Genomic DNA, 21,159 nt, shown 5'->3' with positions numbered 1-21,159 from the left:
GAATGATCATTAATTTTTTTTTTGAAACCAGTTTAGTGGGGTAATGTGGGTTTGGCGCATACATGTTAGTCGACAACTCTTTCAGATGTGATTTATTATGTGTTTTTTCTTGACAATCAAACAATGTGCTCTTGTTGGAAACGTACTAGAAAACCGATGTAAAATTTTTTTTTTAAGAAGGTTGCTTCCATTATTAAAATTATTGCGGAATTATGTGCAAAAAAATTATTTGAACAATTTGTAAAATCGTTTAAAATTATTAATCAAGGCTTCTTTTCTTTGAACAACATTTATCTGAAATTTCTCTCATTTAGTAAGGACTATACAAGTAAGTGACTCATTGACGGCTGAGCAGGTTGCAACTTGGTTGTTTAGTAGATATGTTACAGCGATGGCCCAGGCTTTTTCTAAGTGAAACTAAAATTTATATCCAACGCAACCATTATCATAATTATAATAAGAGAACACGTCCTCCAAATATTTCTGTTTATCATTGAATACAGAATAGATGATAATAGGTCACTTTTACTATTACGATGGTTCTACACGTAGCCATTCGAATTGACTACGGCAATAAACTGATTGAGTACAAGGAACCTTTTTTCCTAAAGTATGCTTTTCAATCACAAACATATTGCTTTATGGGTTACATTTTTTTTTAATATTTTGGGATTGCCTTATTGAAGTGGTATATTACACATTGTATGTTGTTGACACGTATGCCTTAACTTTTTTCTTTTTCAATTGACGTGCAATGTTTTGGATGAAAACGTATTCATTTTAATAAAATGTGTGATAACATATATGAAATGCTATAAAAAAAAATTGTAATTATAAACGTAACAAGTAAAGTTTACTCTGTATTTCGTAATTGTTAAGGAAATTTTAAAAGTAAAAATTTACAGCAGCAGGCATTTTTTTAGTGCTCATATTTAGTTTCGCAGCCTATTTTAAAAACAAATACGACTAAAATAAAAAAAATTAACGTCTTCTGTAGTCGCTAGAAAGAAGAAGAAAACGTTTGTGTAAAATCATAACCACAACGAGTAAGCAAAACAGAGTACAGATTATGCAATTTTTTAACCAGGGAATATGTAAAGGTTTAAAAAATTATAATCAAATTTGAACACAAAGTGATTCTTATAGTTATTAATTTTTTAAAATTACCAAAAAAAAAATTAATGCCAGTTATAAAGTTTTGAGGTCGACATTCATGATGAGACACGTGTATGTGCTGTTAAAAAATAAAATTAGACAAAAAAGATATTTAATGTTTTTTATATAGAAAACGAGAACATAACGAAATCATAGCACACAGTTATGATAGAAATATATTATTGGCTACAATATTATATTTAAAAAAAACATGAAAATTTATTAAAGGTACAAGTTTTTTTAAGAACGAAAATTAAAAAAAGCTCCAAATGACCGTTAACAACAATTCGTTAATTCCCTGACGCGAAATTTTCTTTTATTTTACTTCTTGTTAGTAAAAAGGAATAATATTTTTATTGTAAATTACATAAACAAACATAGATTTTTTTTTTTTGCATTATACAATTCTTGAAGATAAAACACGCGTTTTATTTAATCATAACTTGGAAGAAAAGGATGATTTGCGTTCTTTAGTTGAACGTACATCTAGAAGTTTGGATTCCATAGAAGGCGAATGAGAAACCGAAACTCTTTTTCGGCGACCAGTGGAATTCGACAATTCACGTTTTCTCGGAGAGTACGAAGAGTGAAACTTATAAAAATTTTTGTCCTGTGGTTTTGAATATAGTTCATGCTGTTTCCTGCAATAAGAACAGAGGAAATATGTCAATAAGCGTATTTTTCTTTAGACTTACAAATGACGACCAGAATTTTTTAGCTGATCATAAGATGAAGAAATAGACCTTTGTTTTCTTGCTTGAGACGACGAGGCAACTTTGCATGTTTGTCGTACTGCTGGTTTCGAAGCATTCGTTTCACTTCTCTCAGATGTTGAAATAGATATTGAAAGGTTTCTTCTTCGTGAACGCAACTGTGAAGTAGATACTTTTGTTCGAGAGTACATACTACGAGAAACAGACAAGTTTCTACGTGGTAGAGAGGACGGAGATGCTGAACATTTTTTCCGATGACGCACTGATGGCGATATAGAACAACTGTTGCGAACAGATTTCACGCGAGATACAGCATTTTTTTTATTCTTTGGTGATAACCTGAAATCCTTGAGTACTTTGGATTGTGAAGACCTAGACGAAATCATAAGGTCTCGGTGTAAGTTTTCTTTAGAACGTAAATTTGTTCTATTTCTTTGTGAGGAAAGTGATTTAAAACCAGCTTGACATGTAATTTTCTCCAAAGAGCGAAAATTCAATGAATGAGGATGTTGCTTTGCGGAATCAGGCGTAGGACGCTTTCGGTCCGTCAATTGTTGATGTATATAAGACTCTTTCTTTCTGTTAGACAGGGATTGTGGGTAAGTCTGATGACTACGTCGCTCGTATAATTTTAAACGAGGACTTGTACTTTGTCTACGTGTAGAACCAGTTCTATACTTTTTTCTTTTAGCAGACCTTGATCGCGACGTATAGGACCTTCGATCGGATTGATCTAATTGAGTATGGCGTCGACTGAGTTGTTTGAAACCTGATGTAGAAGAAGATTGACTCTGACGCGACGCATTGTGAGGTGAAAGATGCTTTTTTCTTTTTTCCTTCATAATGATATTACCATGAAGCGATGACGCTAAAATCAAGAATTTGTATTGTTAAAATTTTGGCAAGACTTACTGAATTTTCTTTGCGGCAACGGCGAACGGGAACCTATAGATTGTCTTTCTAGTAGTGGTGAACGAGAAAAACTAGATTTTCTTTTCTGTCCTTGTGAACGAGAAAGACTAGATTTTTTTCGTCGTACTTGCGATCGAGACAGACTAGATTTCTTTATTCGTAATGTTGAACGGGATACACTATACTTTCTTCGTCGCTCAGGTGAAAGAGAAAAAGTAGAACTTCTTCCATGAATTGGTGAACAGGATAGATATGACGTTCTTTGCCGCGTTGGAGAAGCAGAAAAAGTAGATCTTTTTCGTTGTATTCGTGAACAAGAGTTTGTAGAATTTTTTCTTCGACATGATGAACGAGATTTAGTAGATAGTCTTCTTCGCGGCGATGTATCTATAGGTCGAGTAGAGTCGTATCTATTGCCTGAGTGACTATGAGTGATTCTCGCTTTTCCGTTTGAAGAAACCGATCTGTATTTGTTTTTTTCCCTTAATTCTACAGGATAAGAACAAGTCATTTTTTTTTGTTCACAAGAAAAATGAAACAAAATTTTTTAAAGTAAAATTATTGCGAACATACTTTGCGTTTTTTTCATAATTATTTTATTGTTTGTTAAGATCGATTCGCAGGAAACATTATCAATTTCTAAAAATATAAGAGAATGGAAAGGCTTTTTTACCAACTGGTTGTAAAGGTAAAAACGACTTAGGCTTACTTTGTCTATCACTGTTGTCCGTGCGTCTTTTTTTAAAAAACTCCTGTATGAGAAACAAATATTGTCAACTGTTATTATTATATATTATTGTTCTCTTACTCTCGATGATGATGACATAGCTCTATGTTTCTTATTTGGCGTTGTTCCAAATTTTCGCTTTTTAAAAGGTTCGTTTGAAATCGATTTTTTTACTCTAAAAAAATATAATGACAAGGAGTTTGTTTGACGTTTTTTAAGAACACTCTACCTCAAGTTATTTCTATAGTTGCGAGATAACGATTTATATCTTGCTTTCTCATTTGTAGCAGACGAACCCCTAGAGTTCACAAATTGCGATGAATTATAAGGAGGAAAGTTATTTAAACAGTTTCTCCCAATAAAAAACCGTTAATGACTATCTGTTGAAATTTGAAAAATAACCTAATGTTTTACCGTGTTCTGTACGAAACAAATTTTTTGTGTAAAGAAGAGGACGAAGATGTAGAAAAAGAAGAATTGTAGGATTTTTTTTTTGAGTGGATGACGGATGCCACTCGGCGTTGATTTTTTGAAGGCACTAAAAGATTCAATAATATTTATTAACCAGATTTCTGACTTACATGCTTCTTCTATTGAAGATGATGTAGTTTTTCTTCTATTCGGGGAAATCTGACAATTTCGATTTTGTTTTTCAAAACTTCGACTACCATTTCTTTTGTACTTTCTAATATACATTGAAATTCCATATGTGCTTTTATAGGCAATTGAATAAAAATACCTTATCGTTTCTAGTTTTTCTGTGGGTGCGTTATCACTACCAAATTCGCTATATTCAGGAGCCATTGCTTTTGTTTGCAAGTTTCTAGATTCGTTTCTTGATCGAGTTCGATTAATGTGTCTTTGGCTTTGCATTCTATTACTTGACAATGATCTATGGGCATCAAAACTAGAGTGCCTATATGAGGAATGTCTAGATGACATGTTACTCTTCTTCTTTATCGGATTTCTGGATATGGAACGAACTTTGGAATCGTAACGAAGGTTATCAGAATGGCGTGAAAATGATCGTTCAGATGAATAAGAAACTTGTGAACGCGAATAGGTTTTATAGGACGCTTCTTGATAGTGTGATGATTTATTTCGATTTCGCTCTGCATACTTTTCGTTTCCTTTTTTAAAACTACGGTCATTTTTATTGATTGTAGTTTCACTTTGTCGTCTTTCTTCTAGGTTATTATTATCACTATGATCTATATTGAAAGCATCACGAAATTTTTCCAACTCTTTCTCTTTAAGTTTTGCAGATTGGTGCGTATCAATACTACAATATATGCAAATTAACAATTTGAGTATCAGTCATATAGTTCACGTACTTTGATATATTATTTTTATGTTCAACAATCTTTTCAGTTTCCAAAAGTTGTAAAAGACGCTCACGTTCTTGATTTACCTGTTGTTCTATAAGATCCTCATCATCAATTTTATTACACAAGTTCTCTACAAAGCTTATTAATTTAATTTCAACTTGTCTACGCCTTTCGTGATCGAGTAAATCTGCATTGGGTTTACGTAACTTAACAGGTTGCGATAAGCGTCCATGCTCATTTTCGCTGTCAAGAAGCTCTGTTTTTCCAAAATCAGTTCGTCTTGGCTTTAAATGTGATAAATTTTTTTGTATATATCCACTTGTTCCAGACCCACGAGGTGTTGGTAATCCGATCCCATTGTACATTCTGGTTAAGTTATAATCATAAAATCAAGGAACTGATCAGAAATATAACATCAGCAATAACCAGAATAGACCGGATAAATAATGGCGGTAAAAGCATCTTTTATCAAAACAGGCTTTACATACGTAAATTCGAATAACCTTGTAAAGGTCATCCATTAATAAAGTGTGTTTTTAATTTTTTTTAAAAAAGCAATTTTGACGTTTATTTTGAAGTTCCATCAAATCCTTGTTTAAGAACACTCTAATGATGAGTTTAGTTTCAAGTGCGAATAAGCGGATAGAGTTATGTATTCTCGTTTAACACTCCAATCGATTGATTTTTTTTGTCTTGAAGTGGGTTTCTTTTAAAAAAAAAAAATTGTTTTGAATTCTTTTTTTTTTAAACGAGTTCTACTCTTACAAATATTATATTTTATTTTATTTCATAGTAAACTTTTGCTTTATGGTTCGATTTTTTATAGAAGATTTGGAAGTATTTTTTCCATATTCTTTAGTTTATCCAGAACAATTTCAGTATATGAAGTATTTAAAAAATACCTTGGACGCTAAAGGGCATTGTGTCCTTGAGATGCCTACAGGAACAGGGAAGACCGTTGCACTTTTGTCACTCATTACATCTTATCAGTTAGCCAATCCCGAAATAGGGAAGCTAACTTATTGTACTCGAACAGTTCCCGAAATGGAAAAAACACTAAATGAGCTTAAAGTGATTATGCGATATCAGCATGAGGAGTTAAGAAAAGGTCAATTGGAAAAAATAAATAATGAATTGAATAACCAAGAAGGTTTACAACAGGATGTTTATAAGGAAAAAATAGCGAGACATCAAAAATTCCTGGGTATGGGTATGGCGTCTAGAAGAAACTTGTGTATTCACCCTGATATCATTAAGGAAGCTTTTAGAGATAAAGTAGATGAAAGATGTCAAGCGCTTACGGCTTCATGGGTGCGCGCTAAACGTTCAGCAGTAGAAAAAATGGCATCATTTGCGTTGAATTCATCCACGGATAAACTTACGGACACAAATTCAGTAAACAAACGTGTTGTTCATTCAGATGCAAAAATGTTGTTATATGCTGAAGGAGAAAATAATTTGAATTCTTTTGATATAGAGGATGGAGGGTGTAATGCATCTTGTAGAAAAAAGGAAATTCGTGCAAATGAAATGGGAACAACTACCGCAGCTTCATCAGCAAAACATAGCTGCCCTTACTATGAAAATTTCGATGCTATATGGTCTCCCGATCTACTTGAGCCTGGTTCATATACTATAGAGGAGTTTAAAAAATTAGGTGAATCATGGCGTCATCCTCAAAGTAATAAATTTACACCTGTATGCCCCTATTTCTCCAGCCGCCGAGCTATTCAAAAGGCCAACGTCGTTGTGCTTAGTTATCAGTACATTTTAGATCCAAGGGTATCACAAGTAAGCAAGTAGAACCTTTGAAATCAAGTTATTTTATTACGTGGACTGTTGTTATAATAATGACGCATATTTCATTTTTTCATTAATGTTTTGCACATAAATTGGATAATAGTACTGTGAACATGTTAGGTTGCTTTACTAGGTAGTACCGGAGTTTCACAACAAGACATCGGCAGTACACTCGATCCTTTACCAAAAAAATCAAATATTGTTGTTTTTGACGAGGCTCATAATATTGATAACGTTTGCATTGACGCCTTTAGTGTTAATTTAAATTTAATGATTCTTGAAAGATCACGTCAGAATATCGAATATTTGAAAAAAGAAATTGACAGGTTCGATTCATTGTGAATTCTATACGAAAAAAAGTTTATAGTCTTGCTCTTTCATTATTATTATTTGATACTCTCCATAATTGACAAAATTTTTTTTTCATTACAAGGATGAAATCAATAAACGCCTCTCGTCTTATGGAGGAATACGACAAACTTGTCCAAAACTTACAGCAAAAAGGTCATTTGGAAGACATTGATTTGGAAGGGTTGGGTCCTTTAGTTTTACCTTCTGAAACAATTAACGAGGTAAAAAAAAGTATTTTTTTTTTTATAAGCTCCTTCGATTAAAATCCAATTTTAAAAGGCGATTCCTGGAACAATTCGCCGTGCAGAGTTTTTTGTAATGATTTTAGAAAAATTGTTATACTTTTTGAGTGTGTATATAAGGTATGTTATGTCATGGAAATTCTAAAAAAAATTTTATTAAAATATTTATTAGAGTTTTCACAGTTAAAACGGAAGGGGTTTTGACATTTTTAAAAAATTTGAAAGACGAAACTACAATAGATCCTAAAATTTTAAAATTTTGTTCAGAACGCTTAAGGTATTTAACTTTTTTTCTCTTCACAGAAAACTAGAATGTATATATTTACAAACGTTTTCTTATTGTTGATTACAGGTCACTACTCAACACTCTCGAGGTGTTAACGTTTGACGAATTTTCGCCTCTTTCTTTAGTGTGCGATTTCTTTACATTGATTGGCACGTATTGGGAGGGATTTATTCTCATCACAGATCCATATCCTGAGGCGGAGGGCATTTATGACCCGGTGGTTCAGCTCGGTTGCTTAGATTCTTCACTTGCAATGAAAAGAATATTTAAACATTTTCAATCCATTATTTTAACATCGGGAACCATTTCTCCCTTGTTTCTTTATCCTAAATTGCTTGGTTTCAATCCTGTAATAGTAAAATCATTACCAATGTCTCTTGATAGAAATTGTATATGCCCTCTCATTGTTGTCAAAGGAGCGGATCAGGTTAATACTCTTATAAACTATTGTTGTTACAAACAAACTCCATTTTTCAAAAAACCTTTTGAATCCTTTTATAGAAAAACTTGATTTTTTTTTTTTTTGTAATTCATAGGTACCAATGTCATCCAAATTTATTCTTCGTTCGGACGATGCTGTATTACGGAATTATGGAACCTTACTTAAAGAACTGTCTAAAAGTGTCCCGGATGGTATTGTCTGTTTTTTCCCCTCATACACATTCATGGAGCATATAGTAGCAGCATGGTACCGAATGAGTTTGCTGTCAGAGGTTATGCAGTACAAATTGATTTTAATGGAAACAAGAGATGTTGTCGCAACAACTTTGGCTTTGCAATCTTATCGTAAAGCTTGTGACTCTGGTCGCGGAGCAGTTTTTTTTTGTGTAGCCAGGTAGTTAATAACTCTTTCGTGGTTTTTTTAATAAAGTCATGTTTTTTTTTGTTTCTAGAGGCAAAGTAGCAGAGGGTATTGATTTTGATCGACATTATGGACGAGCTGTAGTTCTTTTTGGTATTCCATATCAGTACACCCTCTCACGCTTGTTAAAAGCACGATTGGACTATTTACGGGTAACGGTTTTAAAACTATTAAAGCATAAGTTTAATACTTTAATTTTTTGAGTCTTATAGGAAAATTATCAAATTTCAGAAAGTGAATTTTTAGACTTTGATGCTATGCGTCAAGTATTCAATCCTAAAAAACAATACATTGATTTTTATACTATTATATTTTTTACCACAGGCAGCCCAGTGCGTTGGCCGTATTATTCGATCAAAAAGCGATTATGGTTTAATGGTATTTGCTGATTCGCGTTACGCTCGATTAGATAAACGTGAAAAATTGCCTGAATGGATTTTACGGTTCGGTTTAATTTTTCTTATTTGAAAAACAAAAATTATATGCGTTGTGTTTTAGGCATCTTGATACCTCATACTTAGCGCTTTCAACAGATACTGCGGTATGGCACATTTTATCAATGAGCAAGGAATTTTTAGAATTGTTTTGATATTTAGTTGTCTGTTGCTCGTCGTTTTCTGCTTGAAATGTCACAACCTTTTCAAATGACGTCGAAATCTCGTTTCGATCCTTCCAGCAAACAAATACGTAGCAATGTTTTAAATTCATACAACGAGGTGTCAGGACAATTTAATACGAAACCGTTATAAAAAAAAAACAATCTTATAAAATGGATTGTAGTGAACAAGAATGACTGTCTGCTTGACTTTCGAACCTTTACAACCAAGATGTTATCAAACACTAAAAAAAAAATTGGTTGCTTTTTCTTTGTCACATCTTTTCAACATTCTCCTTGAGTATATTTAAATGAGAAAACGGAGAAAAAAACTGTATTAAAGTAGATTTCTTATTTTTAAACTGCTCTTTTAAAAGACGAATTGTAGAGAACTGGTGACCGAATTGTTACTTAAACAGTTCTATTTTAATGAGTTTGCTTCTAGTTTATTAATGTGAACAAAAGCTAGCGGACTCTGCGTGTTCTATACTAAAAACGAATATTTGAGTAAACGCGCAAGATGATAATACTATCTCTTTCGTAACTTTTAGAAAGGATTCAACGTACGATTCAGCAATTTGGTGCATAATATGTTATTATTAGCAATTAGGAAATCGGTAACGGGTTTGTGCAAAAATAGTCAAGATAGTGAAAAGTAACTTTTATCTTATAAGAAAATTATTAACTGAGTTAAAAATAAATCTAACAAACAAGACACCTGCGTGGGCTTTGAACTCGTCATGGCTAAACCGCTACGGTTATTTTTAAAAAATGAAAAATGACATTGGTGATGCTGAGGAAAAATTCTGCGTCACGATAACATGAGTAGTTTTTCCGTACGAATTCATAGACAAGCTATAGTTTTTTTTTGAAGCAAGCATTAAGGTATGTTAAAGTTTTTCTAATATGAAAAATGTTTAAGCCAACAGAAAACTAAAAAAAACTCTATTTAATAATAACTTGAAACCTATTTAACCGGGTTTAAAAAAAAATGCGTTTAAAACATGATAAGAAAAAAAAAAAGAGTTATCACAAAACAACGCATAGAAAGTCAGATGTATTCTGTCCCGAATATTAAGGCTTGACCGATTATCTGATGCTTTCTATTAAAGATAGTAAATTTTTGGAGAGGCTTGAAAGAGATTCGTTGTTTGAATCTTTCTATGCATAGAGATTTAATTTAATATTAAATAAATACAAGTTTGACTATTTTTTCGTTAGGTTTTTGTAATTGCACGTTGCGTCTGCCTTTTTTGTTAATTGGACTAAAACTTTAGCAATGCGGGACGAAACTAATTCTATGCATTTATATCATGTGACTCTTCAACAACCTACAGCAATAACGTCTGCTGTACAGGGAAACTTTAGTGCTGCTAGAGTACATGAAATTGTTGTTGCGCGTGGTCGCGTATTAGAATTACTCCGTTGGGAAGACAAAAGTGAATTACGTTCTGTTTGGAGTTCGGATGTATTTGGATTAGTACGCTCCATTGCAACTTTTCGATTAACTGGTATGTTTAGTCTTTTTTTGAAAGATATTAAATCGTTGAGATTGTAGAAAAAAAAAACCATTTCTTCTCTTATCGTATACGCTTTTATGCTATGTTTAGGTAGTTCTAAAGATTATCTAGTCGTTGGTTCTGATAGTGGAAGAATTGTAATTTTGCAATTTAATTTGAACAATAATCGCTTTGAAAAAGTCCATCAAGAAACATATGGAAAATCAGGTGTCCGTCGTATTGTTCCTGGTCAATATTTAGCTGCCGATCCGAAGGGTCGCGCTATAATGATTGGTGCTATAGAACGTTCTAAATTTGTTTATGTGATGAATCGTGATGCATCAAACAACTTGACAATAAGGTAAATCGTAAACATAGAACTGCACAGTGTCATTGAAACTATGAGACGGTTCACCTTTATGTCATATTTTTTGTTCTTCAGCTCTCCTTTGGAAGCGCATAAAAGTCATCAAATCTGTTTTGGTATCACTGGTGTTGATGTCGGTTTTGAAAATCCAGTTTTCGCGTCGATCGAACAATCTTATGAAAGTGTTGATAAGGTGAATACAAAAAAACCCTCTCACGATCCATCAAGTTTGCCTAGACCCCCAAAAGGTTTATCTTTTTGGGAGATGGATTTGGGTTTAAATCATGTTATTAAAAAGGTAGAAATTAGAGTCTTTACATTCTAATCGAGTTTCAAAGAACTCTGAAAAAAGTAATCAACCTTATTGTATATGTTTTCAGTGCACGTTGCCCTGCGATGACACTGCTCATATGATTATCCCAGTTCCGGGTGGTTCGTGGGCTCACGAAGGTCCTAGTGGAGTGATCGTTTGTTGTGCGAATTATCTTGTGTATAAACGCCCAGGTGAATTAAACAATTTCAACATTCTTGTATTTAAAGCTAAAATGACTCAGATCATCCAGACGTTTCTTGCGCAATACCACGTCGCTTAGAAATGCCACAAGATGCAAAAATGTTTGTATCTTGCTATGCTGTTCACCGATTACGAGGGTTCTTTTTTTTTTTGATTCAAAGTGATTATGGGGATATATATAAGATTGAAATGCATCATGAAAAACAAGGAGAAAAAAGAATTGTTACGGAAATTTTATGTCGCTATTTGGACTCGGTTCCAGTTGCAACATCTATGTGTGTTTTAAGGTCAGGATACCTTTTTGTCGCATCCGAATTCGGCAACCAGTACGTACTTTAATGTGTATTTGTTTTTACATGTTAAAAAATGACAGTAGAATTGGTAAAGATATTTGCTTAACTGATGCTTATTTCATTTTCAGTAATCTTTATCAGTTTACCGGTATAGGTGATGATAAAACGGATCCTATTTGTTCCTCACTCCATCCGAATGGTAGTGAATGCATCGTTGCGTTCAAGTCAAGAAAACTAAGAAATTTAACGTTGGCTACTCAGCTTAGCAGTTTAAGTCCTATAACTGATATGAAAGTGAGCAGTAGATTGGAATTTGTAATTTTTTGAAAAAAAAAATATCGTTCTTTCTTTATTATTAAGATATTAGATGCTTTAAACGAAGGCCATTCTCAAATTTTTCTTGGATGTGGAAAAGGGCCTTGTTCCGTATTAAAAACGTTAAAATATGGAGCATCTGTTGAGGAGCTTGCCGATAATCAGCTTCCTGGAACTCCTTTGGCCGTTTGGACATTAAGAAATTCGTTAACAGCGGAGCATGACAACCTTATTGTTGTTAGCTTCAGTAATTCAACACTCGTTTTATCTATTGAAGACACCGTTTCTGAAGTGACGGAAACCAATTTTTTACGTAACACTGCAACATTACATGTCGCTTTATTAGAGGATAATTCGCATGTTCAGGTATTCATTGATTACTTTGTCATTTGCGTTAGGCCATACTTCAGTATTAGGTTCATCAAAATGGAATACGACATCTTCAAACACAAGGTCGCGTAGCTGAGTGGCGACCTCTTTCAGGAACGCGCATAGTAGCAGCTTCGTCAAATCGTCGTCAAGTACAGTTGATTGTATACAATGCTTTCCACTCATAACAGATACTGTACCAGGTTTGTGTTTCTTTAAGTTGGGGTGAAATCGTTTCGTTTGAACTGGATGCATCGAATATTTTGACTGAAGTATGTCGAAAGACACTTGGACATGAAGTCAATGCCTTATCAGTCCAACCAATCCCTCTTGATAGAGCCCGTGCTCAATTTGTGGTAGGCTGATGTTATGGCTCGCCGTTGACACTTTTACATTGTTTTTTAAAAGGCGGTCAGTGGTTTAGATAATTCTGTTCGCTTACTTTCGCTTGATCCTGAAATGGAGCTACGTCAACTGGCTTTATCAGTGGTTCCAGATAATGTACACGCAGAATCAGTCTGCTTACTTTACGTTTGTCATAAGGTCGGTCCATAATGCGACGGATCTTAGATATATAATAGATATGTCTTTTTATCATATATTTCCTTTCATTTTTTCAGTCTCCACAAAATACCGACGAGAATAAAACCATGTCGATTAATTGCTCTATGGAGCAACTGTTTTTATTTGTCGGCCTCGAAACTGGTGTACTTTTAAGAATGAATGTGGACAGAGTTACTGGGGAGTTAAGTGATCAAAGGTCACGTTTTCTAGGGCCGGTAGGAGTACGTCTACAGCGAGTATCACTTGGTAATTCTTCCTCAATCGGCTGCTCCGATGCTATAGCAGTTTTGTCAATCCGTCCATGGTTGTGTTACTATACAGCACAGGTAACTGTTTCATCATAATTCTGTTTCACTTGATATTCAAAAGTGTGTAAAAATAAAATTCATTACAATATTGTTTTTTTAAACGTATAGTGTCGATTAGAATGCGTTCCTATGCATTATACTAAACTTCAGTTTGTATCATCTTTTTCATCACCGCAATGTCCAGACGGTTTTGTAGCCATTGCAGCACAAAATTTAAAGATATTTCAAATTGGAAATTTAAATGGAACCTTCTCGCAGATTACAATACCGTTAACATACACACCTCGGAAGCTTTGTGTCTTGCCACCTCCAGCACCTCAAGTGGATGCTTTAATATCGACAAGTAAAAATAAACCTTGATCTTTTTTATTTAAAGAGCGTATTTCTAGATTTCGGATTGCCTCCACCGTCCAATCTTATACCACCAACACAAGCTGTTATCGCTGTTGTGGAAGCTGATCATGATGTCTATGATGAAGCTACTAGAAAAGAAATAGCTCATGCATTACATCGAATAAAAATAGATGGTGTAGAAAATAATGAAGAATCGGACGATATGGAAATTAAAGTAGAAATTAGAACTGTTAAAAACAAAAATGTGTTTTTTCAACGTTTTCATTAGGAAGATGCACGTGACGATGGTATGGATGATTCGCCTATAGATGACGATGAGCTGTTGCAAGAAACCGAGACGGGTACATTTCGAGCAGGGCCAGGAAAGTGGGGTTCTTGTATTAGAGTTATTAATCCAGCAACGGTACGCCACACGAGGACATTTTATTTGAGTTAAAAAAAAAATTTAGGCCCAAACAATATGTAAATTAGCTCTAGACGTCGATGAAGCAGCTTTGTGTTGTGTTGTATGTCGTTTCTGGGAGTTTGATTCTCCGTGCCTTGTTGTGGGCACCACATATAACTTAACTTTACGGCCACGTAAATGCCCAATGGCTACAATCAAAGTTTACGCGTACAATAGCGACTATAATTTAACACTATTACACTCGGTAAGTCAAATCTTTTTTAGTGGAAGTCATTGTAATTTCCTTAACTTTAGACACCTGTTGAAGCTCAGCCATTAGCACTGTGCGCGTGGGATGGTCGTTTAATCGTATCACTTGGAAAGAAGTTAAGAATTTACGCCTTAGGACGTAAACGTTTGCTAAAGAAGTGTGAATATCGTGTAAGATGAACTGAGTAGATACGATAGTGTGTGAATTTACCCCTTATTTGCAGTCATCATAAATGTAGTTAACCTCTTTGTTTTATTTAAATTTATGATACTACAAAAAGTTAAATTCAAATAAACCGCAAAACCATTTTTTTAGACTATCCCTGAAGGTGTAATATGGCTTCGTGTGGTAAAAGATAGAATTTATGCAGGAGATATTCGTGATGGTTTTATGATTTTAAAATACAAGGCTGCCGAAAATCAGCTTCAAGGTTTGTATCATTGACGCTAATTGCATGGACAGTTTTGTTTGCAGTAGTAGCAGAGGAGTATCATCCACATTGGCTTTCTTGCGGAGAAGTTTTGGATTATCATACAGTTGTCGGAGGAGACAAGTTTGATTCAATTAATGTTTTACGAGTACAGCTATTTTTCCACTTTTTCTTTTTGAGTACTAAACTGTTTCCAAGGTTGCAATTTCCTCAAAGGATATGGAAGCATCTAGTGTTGGGGGAAATTCGACTTTGCGGCTTCGTGGAGATACTGCTTACTTAGTAGCTGAATGTCCTAAGGTACCGAAATGATTTATTAAATCATAGGTTTTAGCCATAGATGAATGTTCTCTACAGTTTGAATCCGTAGCAAGCTTTCATTTAGGTGAAACACCTACCGCAATCCAAAAAGCTACGCTTACGCCTGGTGGTTCAGAATCCTTAGTCTACACAACTATCATGGGTTCCATCGGCACATTTCTACCTTTGCTTACAAAAAACGAAGTACGTTTTATGTTGTTATTAGTATTATTTTATTATTATTATTATTATCAAAATGTACGTCCAACTTCTTTAGGTGGATTTTCTAGAACATTTAGAAATGGCTATGCGCATAGCAGCTCCTCCCTTGTGTGGTCGAGAACATATGGTTTTTAGATCCTACTATACTCCTTGCAAGGTAAACATCTTTAAATCTGAGTACATTTTTAAAACGAAATAAATTTTTTTTCACATTTAAAGGGTGTGATAGATGGAGATTTATGTGAAATGTTTCAAACTTTACCTTATTCTATGCAAAAACAAGTGAGTGAAGAACTATCAAAAAATCCTTTGGATATACTCAAAAAATTGGAGGAACTTCGGAACCGCGTTTTATAATACGTGGCTGTCTTTATCAATGAATAATAATCCGAATACTCACACAGTTGTGCTGCTACGTCCTTGATTAAACGTCATTTATGGTAATGGATCATGTGATGCCGTAATTACAGCGACGCAAGCAATTTTGTATAATCCCTTTGCTTTGCTAGCCACACCAACACCAACCATACGAGAAAACTTTAAATAGTTTTATTTACCTAAACCTTTCCTGTGTTTTTATTATTAATTAAAAAACATGAATACAACTTTACTAGTTTCTTCAAAGTATTTAATTCTATGTGTTAAAAATTCATAAAGTGATTCTTGTTCCTTATTAACATTTTAGTCTAAATTTTTATTTACTATTTCAAAAAATAGCGATTTTTTTAGCTTGATAAATGAAACACTAACAACTAATGTGGACTTGAAAAATTGTTTTTGCTAGTTTTATTACGTGCTAATAAATACTAAATGAAAACAAAAATTTGTAAATTTGTTTACATTGCACTTTTTGTTCATTTTAAAATCTATTTTTTGTTAAATAATAATAAAAATATAAAACAATACATAATGTTGCAGAACATGTTTCGCCTATTCAACACTATAAGTAAATAACATGAGTCACATGGAAGACGGCTTTTACGCAGATTTAACATACTAATGAAATGTAAGCTTCTTGGCGAAATAATAAATAATTCGAACAAAGCAAAATTTGTCATGAAGAATATTAATATTGATTTAATATTTTTTAATAGGTTTGCTGTACCTTTTGAGCGTTAGTGGGTAGTACTTGTTTTGGGGTAGGTTTTTAAATATCTGCAAAATTCACATGCCATCCCAATGCTAATTTTTGTTTAACGCAAAAACGTAAAAATATACATATTTCTTCCATTTTTGTGATTTTAGAAACTTTAGATTTAAATAAAATAAATTATTTAGCTTTTTTTATGGCACTATGATTTGTCAACATTTACGAGATCCTGACAGTTTTTCACATTCAGAAACAATCCATATTTAAACTCATGCTTGAAGCAAAATCAAAAAATTTTTAATCCTTGTTCTCCCTTTATTACTGACGAATTTCCTATGCCTAGTAGCTTATTTTTTCTTTTTAACCGACTCTTTAACTCATTTTTTTTTTACAAATAAACATTAAAATCAACATTTATGGCGAACACATCACTTTAGCCTATACTCTGGTGTAGTAAATGTGTTACATATTTCAAGTTCAATATTTGCCAACTTTATTATGCTTTTCACATGGCTTCATACTAAACCTTATTGCAAATCATACGATTTTGACGCCATGCATATTCTATTTAGAGAACAGATGTCTAAAATTTTTTTCGGACTAATACTATAGCAGGTATTGTATAGTACAATTTTTTTCTATTAAGTTCATTGTAAAGCAATATTGCGACAATAAAAGTAGCTGAGTCCATTCTTGTAACGTCTTTATCTAATAACTCATACATTAGTGCTTGCGTGTCTGTTAATAAGTGTACTTTGGAACACACTATGGCTTCGTGCTTCAGTAATATGAAGACTGAAGCAAGTTCCTTTAACTCCCATCGTTGGACATCAATACATGATCAATACCAAACTCTTGAAGTCCTTGGGCAAGGAACGTATGGTGTGGTCTACAAAGCTGAGCATAAAATTACAAAGAATATTGTTGGTCTTAAACGGTGTCGACTTGACACTTTCAAAGATTTTGGAATACCAGAAACAACATTACGTGAAGTATCTCTTTTACGGGATTTGCGTCATGAAAACATTATGACATTATATCACATATCATGCAATACCGTGCGACTGTACATGGTATGCGAGTATTTGGATCAGGATTTAAAAAAATATATTCGTTCTCACCAAAATGGTATTCCATTGAATGAAATAAAGCACATTACCTTTTCTATTTTACAAGGGCTTGCTTTCTGTCATGGTCACCGCATTATTCATCGGGATTTGAAACCGGTATGTAATTTATCATTTAGCTACCGTTTCCCTATTTTTTAAGACTGTCTTAATGTATTACGTTTGTTTTTTATGTTTCAGCATAATATACTTTTGTCTAATGATACTTCGCAAGTTAAAATTGCAGATTTCGGTTTAGCAAGATCATGCTTAGTTGCTGGAAAAACATTAACTCACGAAGTTGTTACTTTATGGTACAGAGCTCCGGAACTTCTTTTGGGAGACTGCGTTTACGATACGAATGTTGATATGTGGTCTGTTGGCTGTATTGTAGCGGAACTACTTAGTGGAACACCACTTTTTGCTGGTGACTGTGAAATCGACACTTTATTTCGCATTTGCCGATTGCTTGGTACGCCGCCAAAACAGTGTTGGCCTAAAAATTCGGTGGTTTCATGGGAAGATTTTCCTAAACTGACTGGCAATCCTGATTTATTTAAGCATTTATCCCCAGCGTTAGATGAAGCAGGCCAGTATTTTTTGTTATCCTTACTTCAATTTAGTTCTAGTCAACGAATGACTGCTTTGCAAGCATTAAATCATCCGTGGTTGGATGACATTCGGCAGGAAAAACAAATAAGCAAATCTTTTATGTATCCTGAATATCTTTTGTGGAGACATGAAAGTATGATAAGGAATCAAAGTGAAAATAGTAAAAAGTCATACTCTAAGAAAATGGTTTCTCAATCAGAACATCCGGTAAAATATTCTTGTTAGTTAAAGTGTTTTAACATTCTAATAGCTATTTTTATTGACGCAGAGAAATATCAATAGCTTTGATCAACAATCAAAAACATCCTGTTATGATGCTAGTTCCTGTAACATTGGTTATCAGGAACGTCCTACTAATGTGAATCAAAAAGCTGCCAGTGAAGTATCGCTAATAGAATCTGGTTTACCTTGTCTCCTTGCTACAGACAGAGACTTGTGTGAAGATAGAAACTGTATCGTTAATGGCAATTCTGGTACTAGAATTTTCAAATTTCGTATGCCTTCTACTACTTTCAGGTGCTAACGGTCGCCATTTCTACTTGCGTCTTCCTTGTAGGGGTTAGGCGAAATTTGTGCTATTCCGATGATTCGAAACACTTGCACCCTGTCAGTATTTCCAGTGTGAATAGTAAGATTTTTATACTCGAGATCAATGTACATGTTCTTTTGTGTTGGATACAGACAATACACTTTTAACTTCATTATATGGAAATACTGAAGACTATATTGACTCTACAAGCTATGAATGTAAAACGTGTGAAAATAGTCTCCCCCCTCCTACCCTTTTACGCTCCGATCCTTCCTTTATTAACAATACTGAATTTAATTACTCGTCTTCTTGTGATAAAATTGAATCTCAATTTTTTCCTTTTGCCAAACGTCAAACTTGTTTTAGTTCATCAAACGATTTACCTAAGAATTCAACCTCAATGCCTATAACAGAGCGCCTTTTTTGGCGACAACATTCAGATGCTGACGATTCCAACCATCGGATGTCACAAAATGAATCTGTACCGATTAATTCCATTTGTAATCTTACGCCAAACAATGTTTCTCATGATATGGTCTATCGTAAAGTTTTGTGGCCGCGTGCATCCCTTGTTTCAAAATTATCATTAAAACCAGAGTGTCCTACGGAGTATTTTATTGGTACAAAAAATACAAAAGACCCTTTCCCTTCAAAATCTCAATGTGATGTTGACAATGATATTCAAATTTATGGTGAATGCTTACGCAAATTAGGTAATGATTGGATTTCAAAATGTTTTAGATAGATTTTTGACGACCAATATGTTTTGTACGATTTTGAATCCATCAGTTAGTGTAAATACGTTTTCTTCGAATATTGAGTCTAATTCAGAGAAGGAGTGTTCCGAAGACGTCGAGAATCATCATAAACATAAGAATCGAAATTCTAATTTTTCCTCTCATCATGACAACTATTCTGATGGACCAGACCACCCACACTTATATTTATTCGGTAAGGATAACAGACAAAGTTGTTCTATCTAACTACGTAATGTTTTTCTTTGTCTATATTAGAACCCACATCTTCCAATAATGCATGTTTTCCGAAAATACCATTAAGAAGACCTAATATAAGTTCAGTACAGCACACACTAGGTGGCGACCGACGCTCTAATAGTCGTTCAAGTATGTTTGTATTTCAAAATACTGCGAAAATCCTAAAAAGTCATCATTCTACATACAATGCGGAATACGAATCAGTAGCCAGTGATGCCAATCTATCCAAACCTTCATATCAGTCAATATATGATGATAATATATCAACGCAACCGGAGACACAGGTTTGTAAAAGGATTGGTGCATCTTCTAAATCAGTTAGGCTAACTGTTCATTCTGGAGATTCTACTTCTTTAAATGAAGACAATACCTATTTAATTTCTCATAATAGTTCTCCTCAATGTATTGATTCTAAGGCCACTGAATGGAACGTATATAAAACTTCTGCGTTAAAAGAGCAGCCTGTTTATTCAAACTTAACGCAATGTCCTGGACAACAAGGGCAAAACGTTAATTCGGATTCTAACATTTCAGTGTCACAACAAGTTATATCAACGCAAGGCGTTAAAAAACAGGGTAAAGCGTATAATCGAAAATTTGTTCGCCCTGCTTTCATTAAACCAATTTATTCTTCACGTATCCAAACAGGCAAAAAAGGAAATACAATTGACATAATTAATAGTCAGCAACTCTTTCCTTTAGAGCATCAAACACCCTCCTTTTCAAAATGTTATGATGTTGTAGATCCTCTCGTACCTTCTTACCAAAGATCGAGTTCAAAAAAATTATCAGACCATACCGGTCAAAACCCTTTTGAAGTTTTTTTAGATTCAACATTGTCGCTCATGTCGTTACAAAGAAAGCACACTTATTCTAACGAAAGTGCTAATGATAACTCTTCAGATCCACCTCTCTCTTATAATACAAGCTCAAATATGAGCTTTGTTACAAAAACCCATTTTAATAAAAAAGTTTAAAGGAAACAAAAAAATCTTTTAACGTAACGACTAAAAGGTTTAAGTACAACTTTAAAAATTGAATACTTTTCTATTTCTATTGGACACAAATTCAAAAAAAATGACCCTGACACTTTCTAACAACTTGAGTTTCGCTTATCATTTCAGTGTGGTCCGATGGATTATACCATTAAGAATTACAAATAAAAAGGTATATTAGAGTGCAATACTAGAAAAAGGACAATCAACTTAACGAAAAGCAGAACACATTAGCAAGTTAATAAAATATTATTATATTTGCTTGTGAAAGTGACTATAGGAATAATAGACTAGTGTACTACGTCTCCCGATATAGTTTTTACAACAAAGTCAGCAGTTGTATTTGTAACAGCCGCATACAGAAAAATGTCGACCACATAACAGTTAGTAGCGCTTGAGAATTCTTGTCCGACTCTTTGTTGTTACCGTTGCGCAGATAATTTCTTTTTCGTTTTGTCGCATTTTTTAGAGCAAGTTTATAAGAAAAAATCTCAAACTGATTTGGTGTTTGTGTACACAATCCAACCTGGTCTTTTTACCCTTTCGTAGAAAAATTATTTTTTATTTTAATGCTTCGTTTCGAACAAAAGACATGAATAGAATAGGAACGATAATGATCCCAAATAATTCTAACTAAGGGTATACTTTGTTTTCTCATGGTTTTCAATGC

General features: G+C 33.8%; 4 protein-coding genes and 1 long non-coding RNA gene across 14 annotated transcripts; 3 read left to right on the top strand and 2 right to left on the bottom strand.

The window, feature by feature from the left end:
* Positions 1-1,287: 1,287 nt before the first annotated feature.
* Positions 1,288-5,200, bottom strand: LOC128884486 (serine/arginine repetitive matrix protein 2-like). Its single transcript, XM_054137919.1, has 11 exons — positions 4,842-5,200; positions 4,247-4,789; positions 4,089-4,192; positions 3,922-4,045; positions 3,737-3,805; positions 3,589-3,682; positions 3,490-3,532; positions 3,354-3,419; positions 2,781-3,269; positions 1,851-2,736; positions 1,288-1,796 (listed from the first exon to the last, which is right to left on the bottom strand). Exons 1-11 carry the CDS (start codon positions 5,198-5,200, stop codon positions 1,592-1,594), a joined length of 2,982 nt encoding a protein of 993 aa, XP_053993894.1. The 3' UTR covers positions 1,288-1,591.
* A 227-nt stretch (positions 5,201-5,427) lies between these two features.
* LOC128884335 (uncharacterized) lies at positions 5,428-9,129 on the top strand. 3 transcript variants are annotated; one of them, XM_054137657.1, is made up of 13 exons: positions 5,428-5,533; positions 5,662-6,626; positions 6,756-6,961; positions 7,069-7,207; positions 7,266-7,348; positions 7,401-7,505; positions 7,581-7,941; positions 8,051-8,349; positions 8,408-8,528; positions 8,589-8,642; positions 8,701-8,819; positions 8,875-8,917; positions 8,973-9,129. In XM_054137657.1, the coding sequence occupies exons 2-13, from the start codon at positions 5,718-5,720 to the stop codon at positions 9,123-9,125; spliced, it is 2,592 nt and encodes an 863-aa protein (XP_053993632.1). In that variant the 5' UTR covers positions 5,428-5,533; positions 5,662-5,717; the 3' UTR covers positions 9,126-9,129. The 3 variants fall into 3 exon arrangements, with proteins under 3 accessions (XP_053993632.1, XP_053993631.1, XP_053993633.1); XM_054137656.1 differs by lacking the exon at positions 5,428-5,533 and having other exon boundaries at positions 5,609-6,626; XM_054137658.1 differs by lacking the exons at positions 5,428-5,533; positions 8,875-8,917; positions 8,973-9,129 and having other exon boundaries at positions 5,609-6,626; positions 8,581-8,642; positions 8,701-8,813.
* On the bottom strand, positions 8,360-9,109 carry LOC128884336 (uncharacterized). Its single transcript, XR_008459360.1, has 3 exons — positions 8,887-9,109; positions 8,696-8,835; positions 8,360-8,652 (listed from the first exon to the last, which is right to left on the bottom strand). It is a non-coding gene; the product is annotated as an uncharacterized LOC128884336 (long non-coding RNA).
* Positions 9,130-10,218: 1,089 nt separating the features above from the next.
* On the top strand, positions 10,219-15,525 carry LOC128884334 (uncharacterized). 3 transcript variants are annotated; one of them, XM_054137655.1, is made up of 23 exons: positions 10,219-10,482; positions 10,582-10,831; positions 10,913-11,135; positions 11,218-11,341; positions 11,392-11,677; positions 11,773-11,938; positions 12,005-12,325; positions 12,376-12,480; positions 12,532-12,684; positions 12,737-12,871; positions 12,949-13,218; positions 13,309-13,543; positions 13,590-13,768; positions 13,823-13,957; positions 14,004-14,204; positions 14,255-14,380; positions 14,526-14,640; positions 14,685-14,788; positions 14,839-14,940; positions 14,998-15,025; positions 15,077-15,144; positions 15,218-15,319; positions 15,382-15,525. In XM_054137655.1, exons 1-23 carry the CDS (start codon positions 10,251-10,253, stop codon positions 15,517-15,519), a joined length of 3,798 nt encoding a protein of 1,265 aa, XP_053993630.1. In that variant the 5' UTR covers positions 10,219-10,250; the 3' UTR covers positions 15,520-15,525. The 3 variants fall into 3 exon arrangements, 2 of the variants coding, with proteins under 2 accessions (XP_053993630.1, XP_053993629.1); XM_054137654.1 differs by having other exon boundaries at positions 14,998-15,144; XR_008459359.1 differs by lacking the exons at positions 14,839-14,940; positions 14,998-15,025; positions 15,077-15,144; positions 15,218-15,319; positions 15,382-15,525 and having other exon boundaries at positions 14,434-14,640; positions 14,685-14,702.
* A 543-nt stretch (positions 15,526-16,068) lies between these two features.
* LOC128883734 (probable serine/threonine-protein kinase DDB_G0277165) lies at positions 16,069-21,116 on the top strand. 6 transcript variants are annotated; one of them, XM_054136403.1, is made up of 10 exons: positions 16,073-16,168; positions 16,257-16,301; positions 16,503-16,867; positions 17,037-17,478; positions 17,560-18,177; positions 18,239-18,464; positions 18,527-18,598; positions 18,652-19,212; positions 19,289-19,450; positions 19,513-21,116. In XM_054136403.1, the coding sequence occupies exons 4-10, from the start codon at positions 17,041-17,043 to the stop codon at positions 20,469-20,471; spliced, it is 3,036 nt and encodes a 1,011-aa protein (XP_053992378.1). In that variant the 5' UTR covers positions 16,073-16,168; positions 16,257-16,301; positions 16,503-16,867; positions 17,037-17,040; the 3' UTR covers positions 20,472-21,116. The 6 variants fall into 6 exon arrangements, with proteins under 6 accessions (XP_053992375.1, XP_053992378.1, XP_053992376.1 ...); XM_054136401.1 differs by having other exon boundaries at positions 16,076-16,168; positions 16,408-16,867; XM_054136400.1 differs by having other exon boundaries at positions 16,069-16,168; positions 16,257-16,867.
* Positions 21,117-21,159: the final 43 nt, after the last annotated feature.

Source organism: Hylaeus volcanicus, unplaced genomic scaffold (genome assembly GCF_026283585.1).
Source record: "Hylaeus volcanicus isolate JK05 unplaced genomic scaffold, UHH_iyHylVolc1.0_haploid 12237, whole genome shotgun sequence".
In the NCBI taxonomy this organism is placed as follows: Eukaryota; Metazoa; Arthropoda; class Insecta; order Hymenoptera; family Colletidae; genus Hylaeus; species Hylaeus volcanicus.
Note: the sequence above shows the minus strand (reverse complement) of the source record. Positions and strands in the feature narration are given on the sequence as shown.

Coding starts and splice junctions, on each gene's coding strand:
- LOC128884486 (XM_054137919.1), bottom strand. CDS start 5,200: ATGTACAATGGGATCGGATTACCAACACCTCGTGGGTCTGGAACAAGT. Junction 4,790..4,841: donor CATAAAAATAATATATCAAA/GTACGTGAACTA, acceptor CATATATTGTAG/TATTGATACGCACCAATCTG. Junction 3,420..3,489: donor GGACAACAGTGATAGACAAA/GTAAGCCTAAGT, acceptor TTATATTTTTAG/AAATTGATAATGTTTCCTGC.
- LOC128884335 (XM_054137656.1), top strand. CDS start 5,643: ATGGTTCGATTTTTTATAGAAGATTTGGAAGTATTTTTTCCATATTCT. Junction 7,942..8,050: donor TTGTCAAAGGAGCGGATCAG/GTTAATACTCTT, acceptor TGTAATTCATAG/GTACCAATGTCATCCAAATT. Junction 8,820..8,874: donor TTGCCTGAATGGATTTTACG/GTTCGGTTTAAT, acceptor GTTGTGTTTTAG/GCATCTTGATACCTCATACT.
- LOC128884334 (XM_054137654.1), top strand. CDS start 10,251: ATGCGGGACGAAACTAATTCTATGCATTTATATCATGTGACTCTTCAA. Junction 10,483..10,581: donor TGCAACTTTTCGATTAACTG/GTATGTTTAGTC, acceptor TGCTATGTTTAG/GTAGTTCTAAAGATTATCTA. Junction 11,678..11,772: donor GCATCCGAATTCGGCAACCA/GTACGTACTTTA, acceptor TTTCATTTTCAG/TAATCTTTATCAGTTTACCG.
- LOC128883734 (XM_054136400.1), top strand. CDS start 17,041: ATGAAGACTGAAGCAAGTTCCTTTAACTCCCATCGTTGGACATCAATA. Junction 18,599..18,651: donor CAGTATTTCCAGTGTGAATA/GTAAGATTTTTA, acceptor TGTTGGATACAG/ACAATACACTTTTAACTTCA. Junction 19,451..19,512: donor CCCACACTTATATTTATTCG/GTAAGGATAACA, acceptor TGTCTATATTAG/AACCCACATCTTCCAATAAT.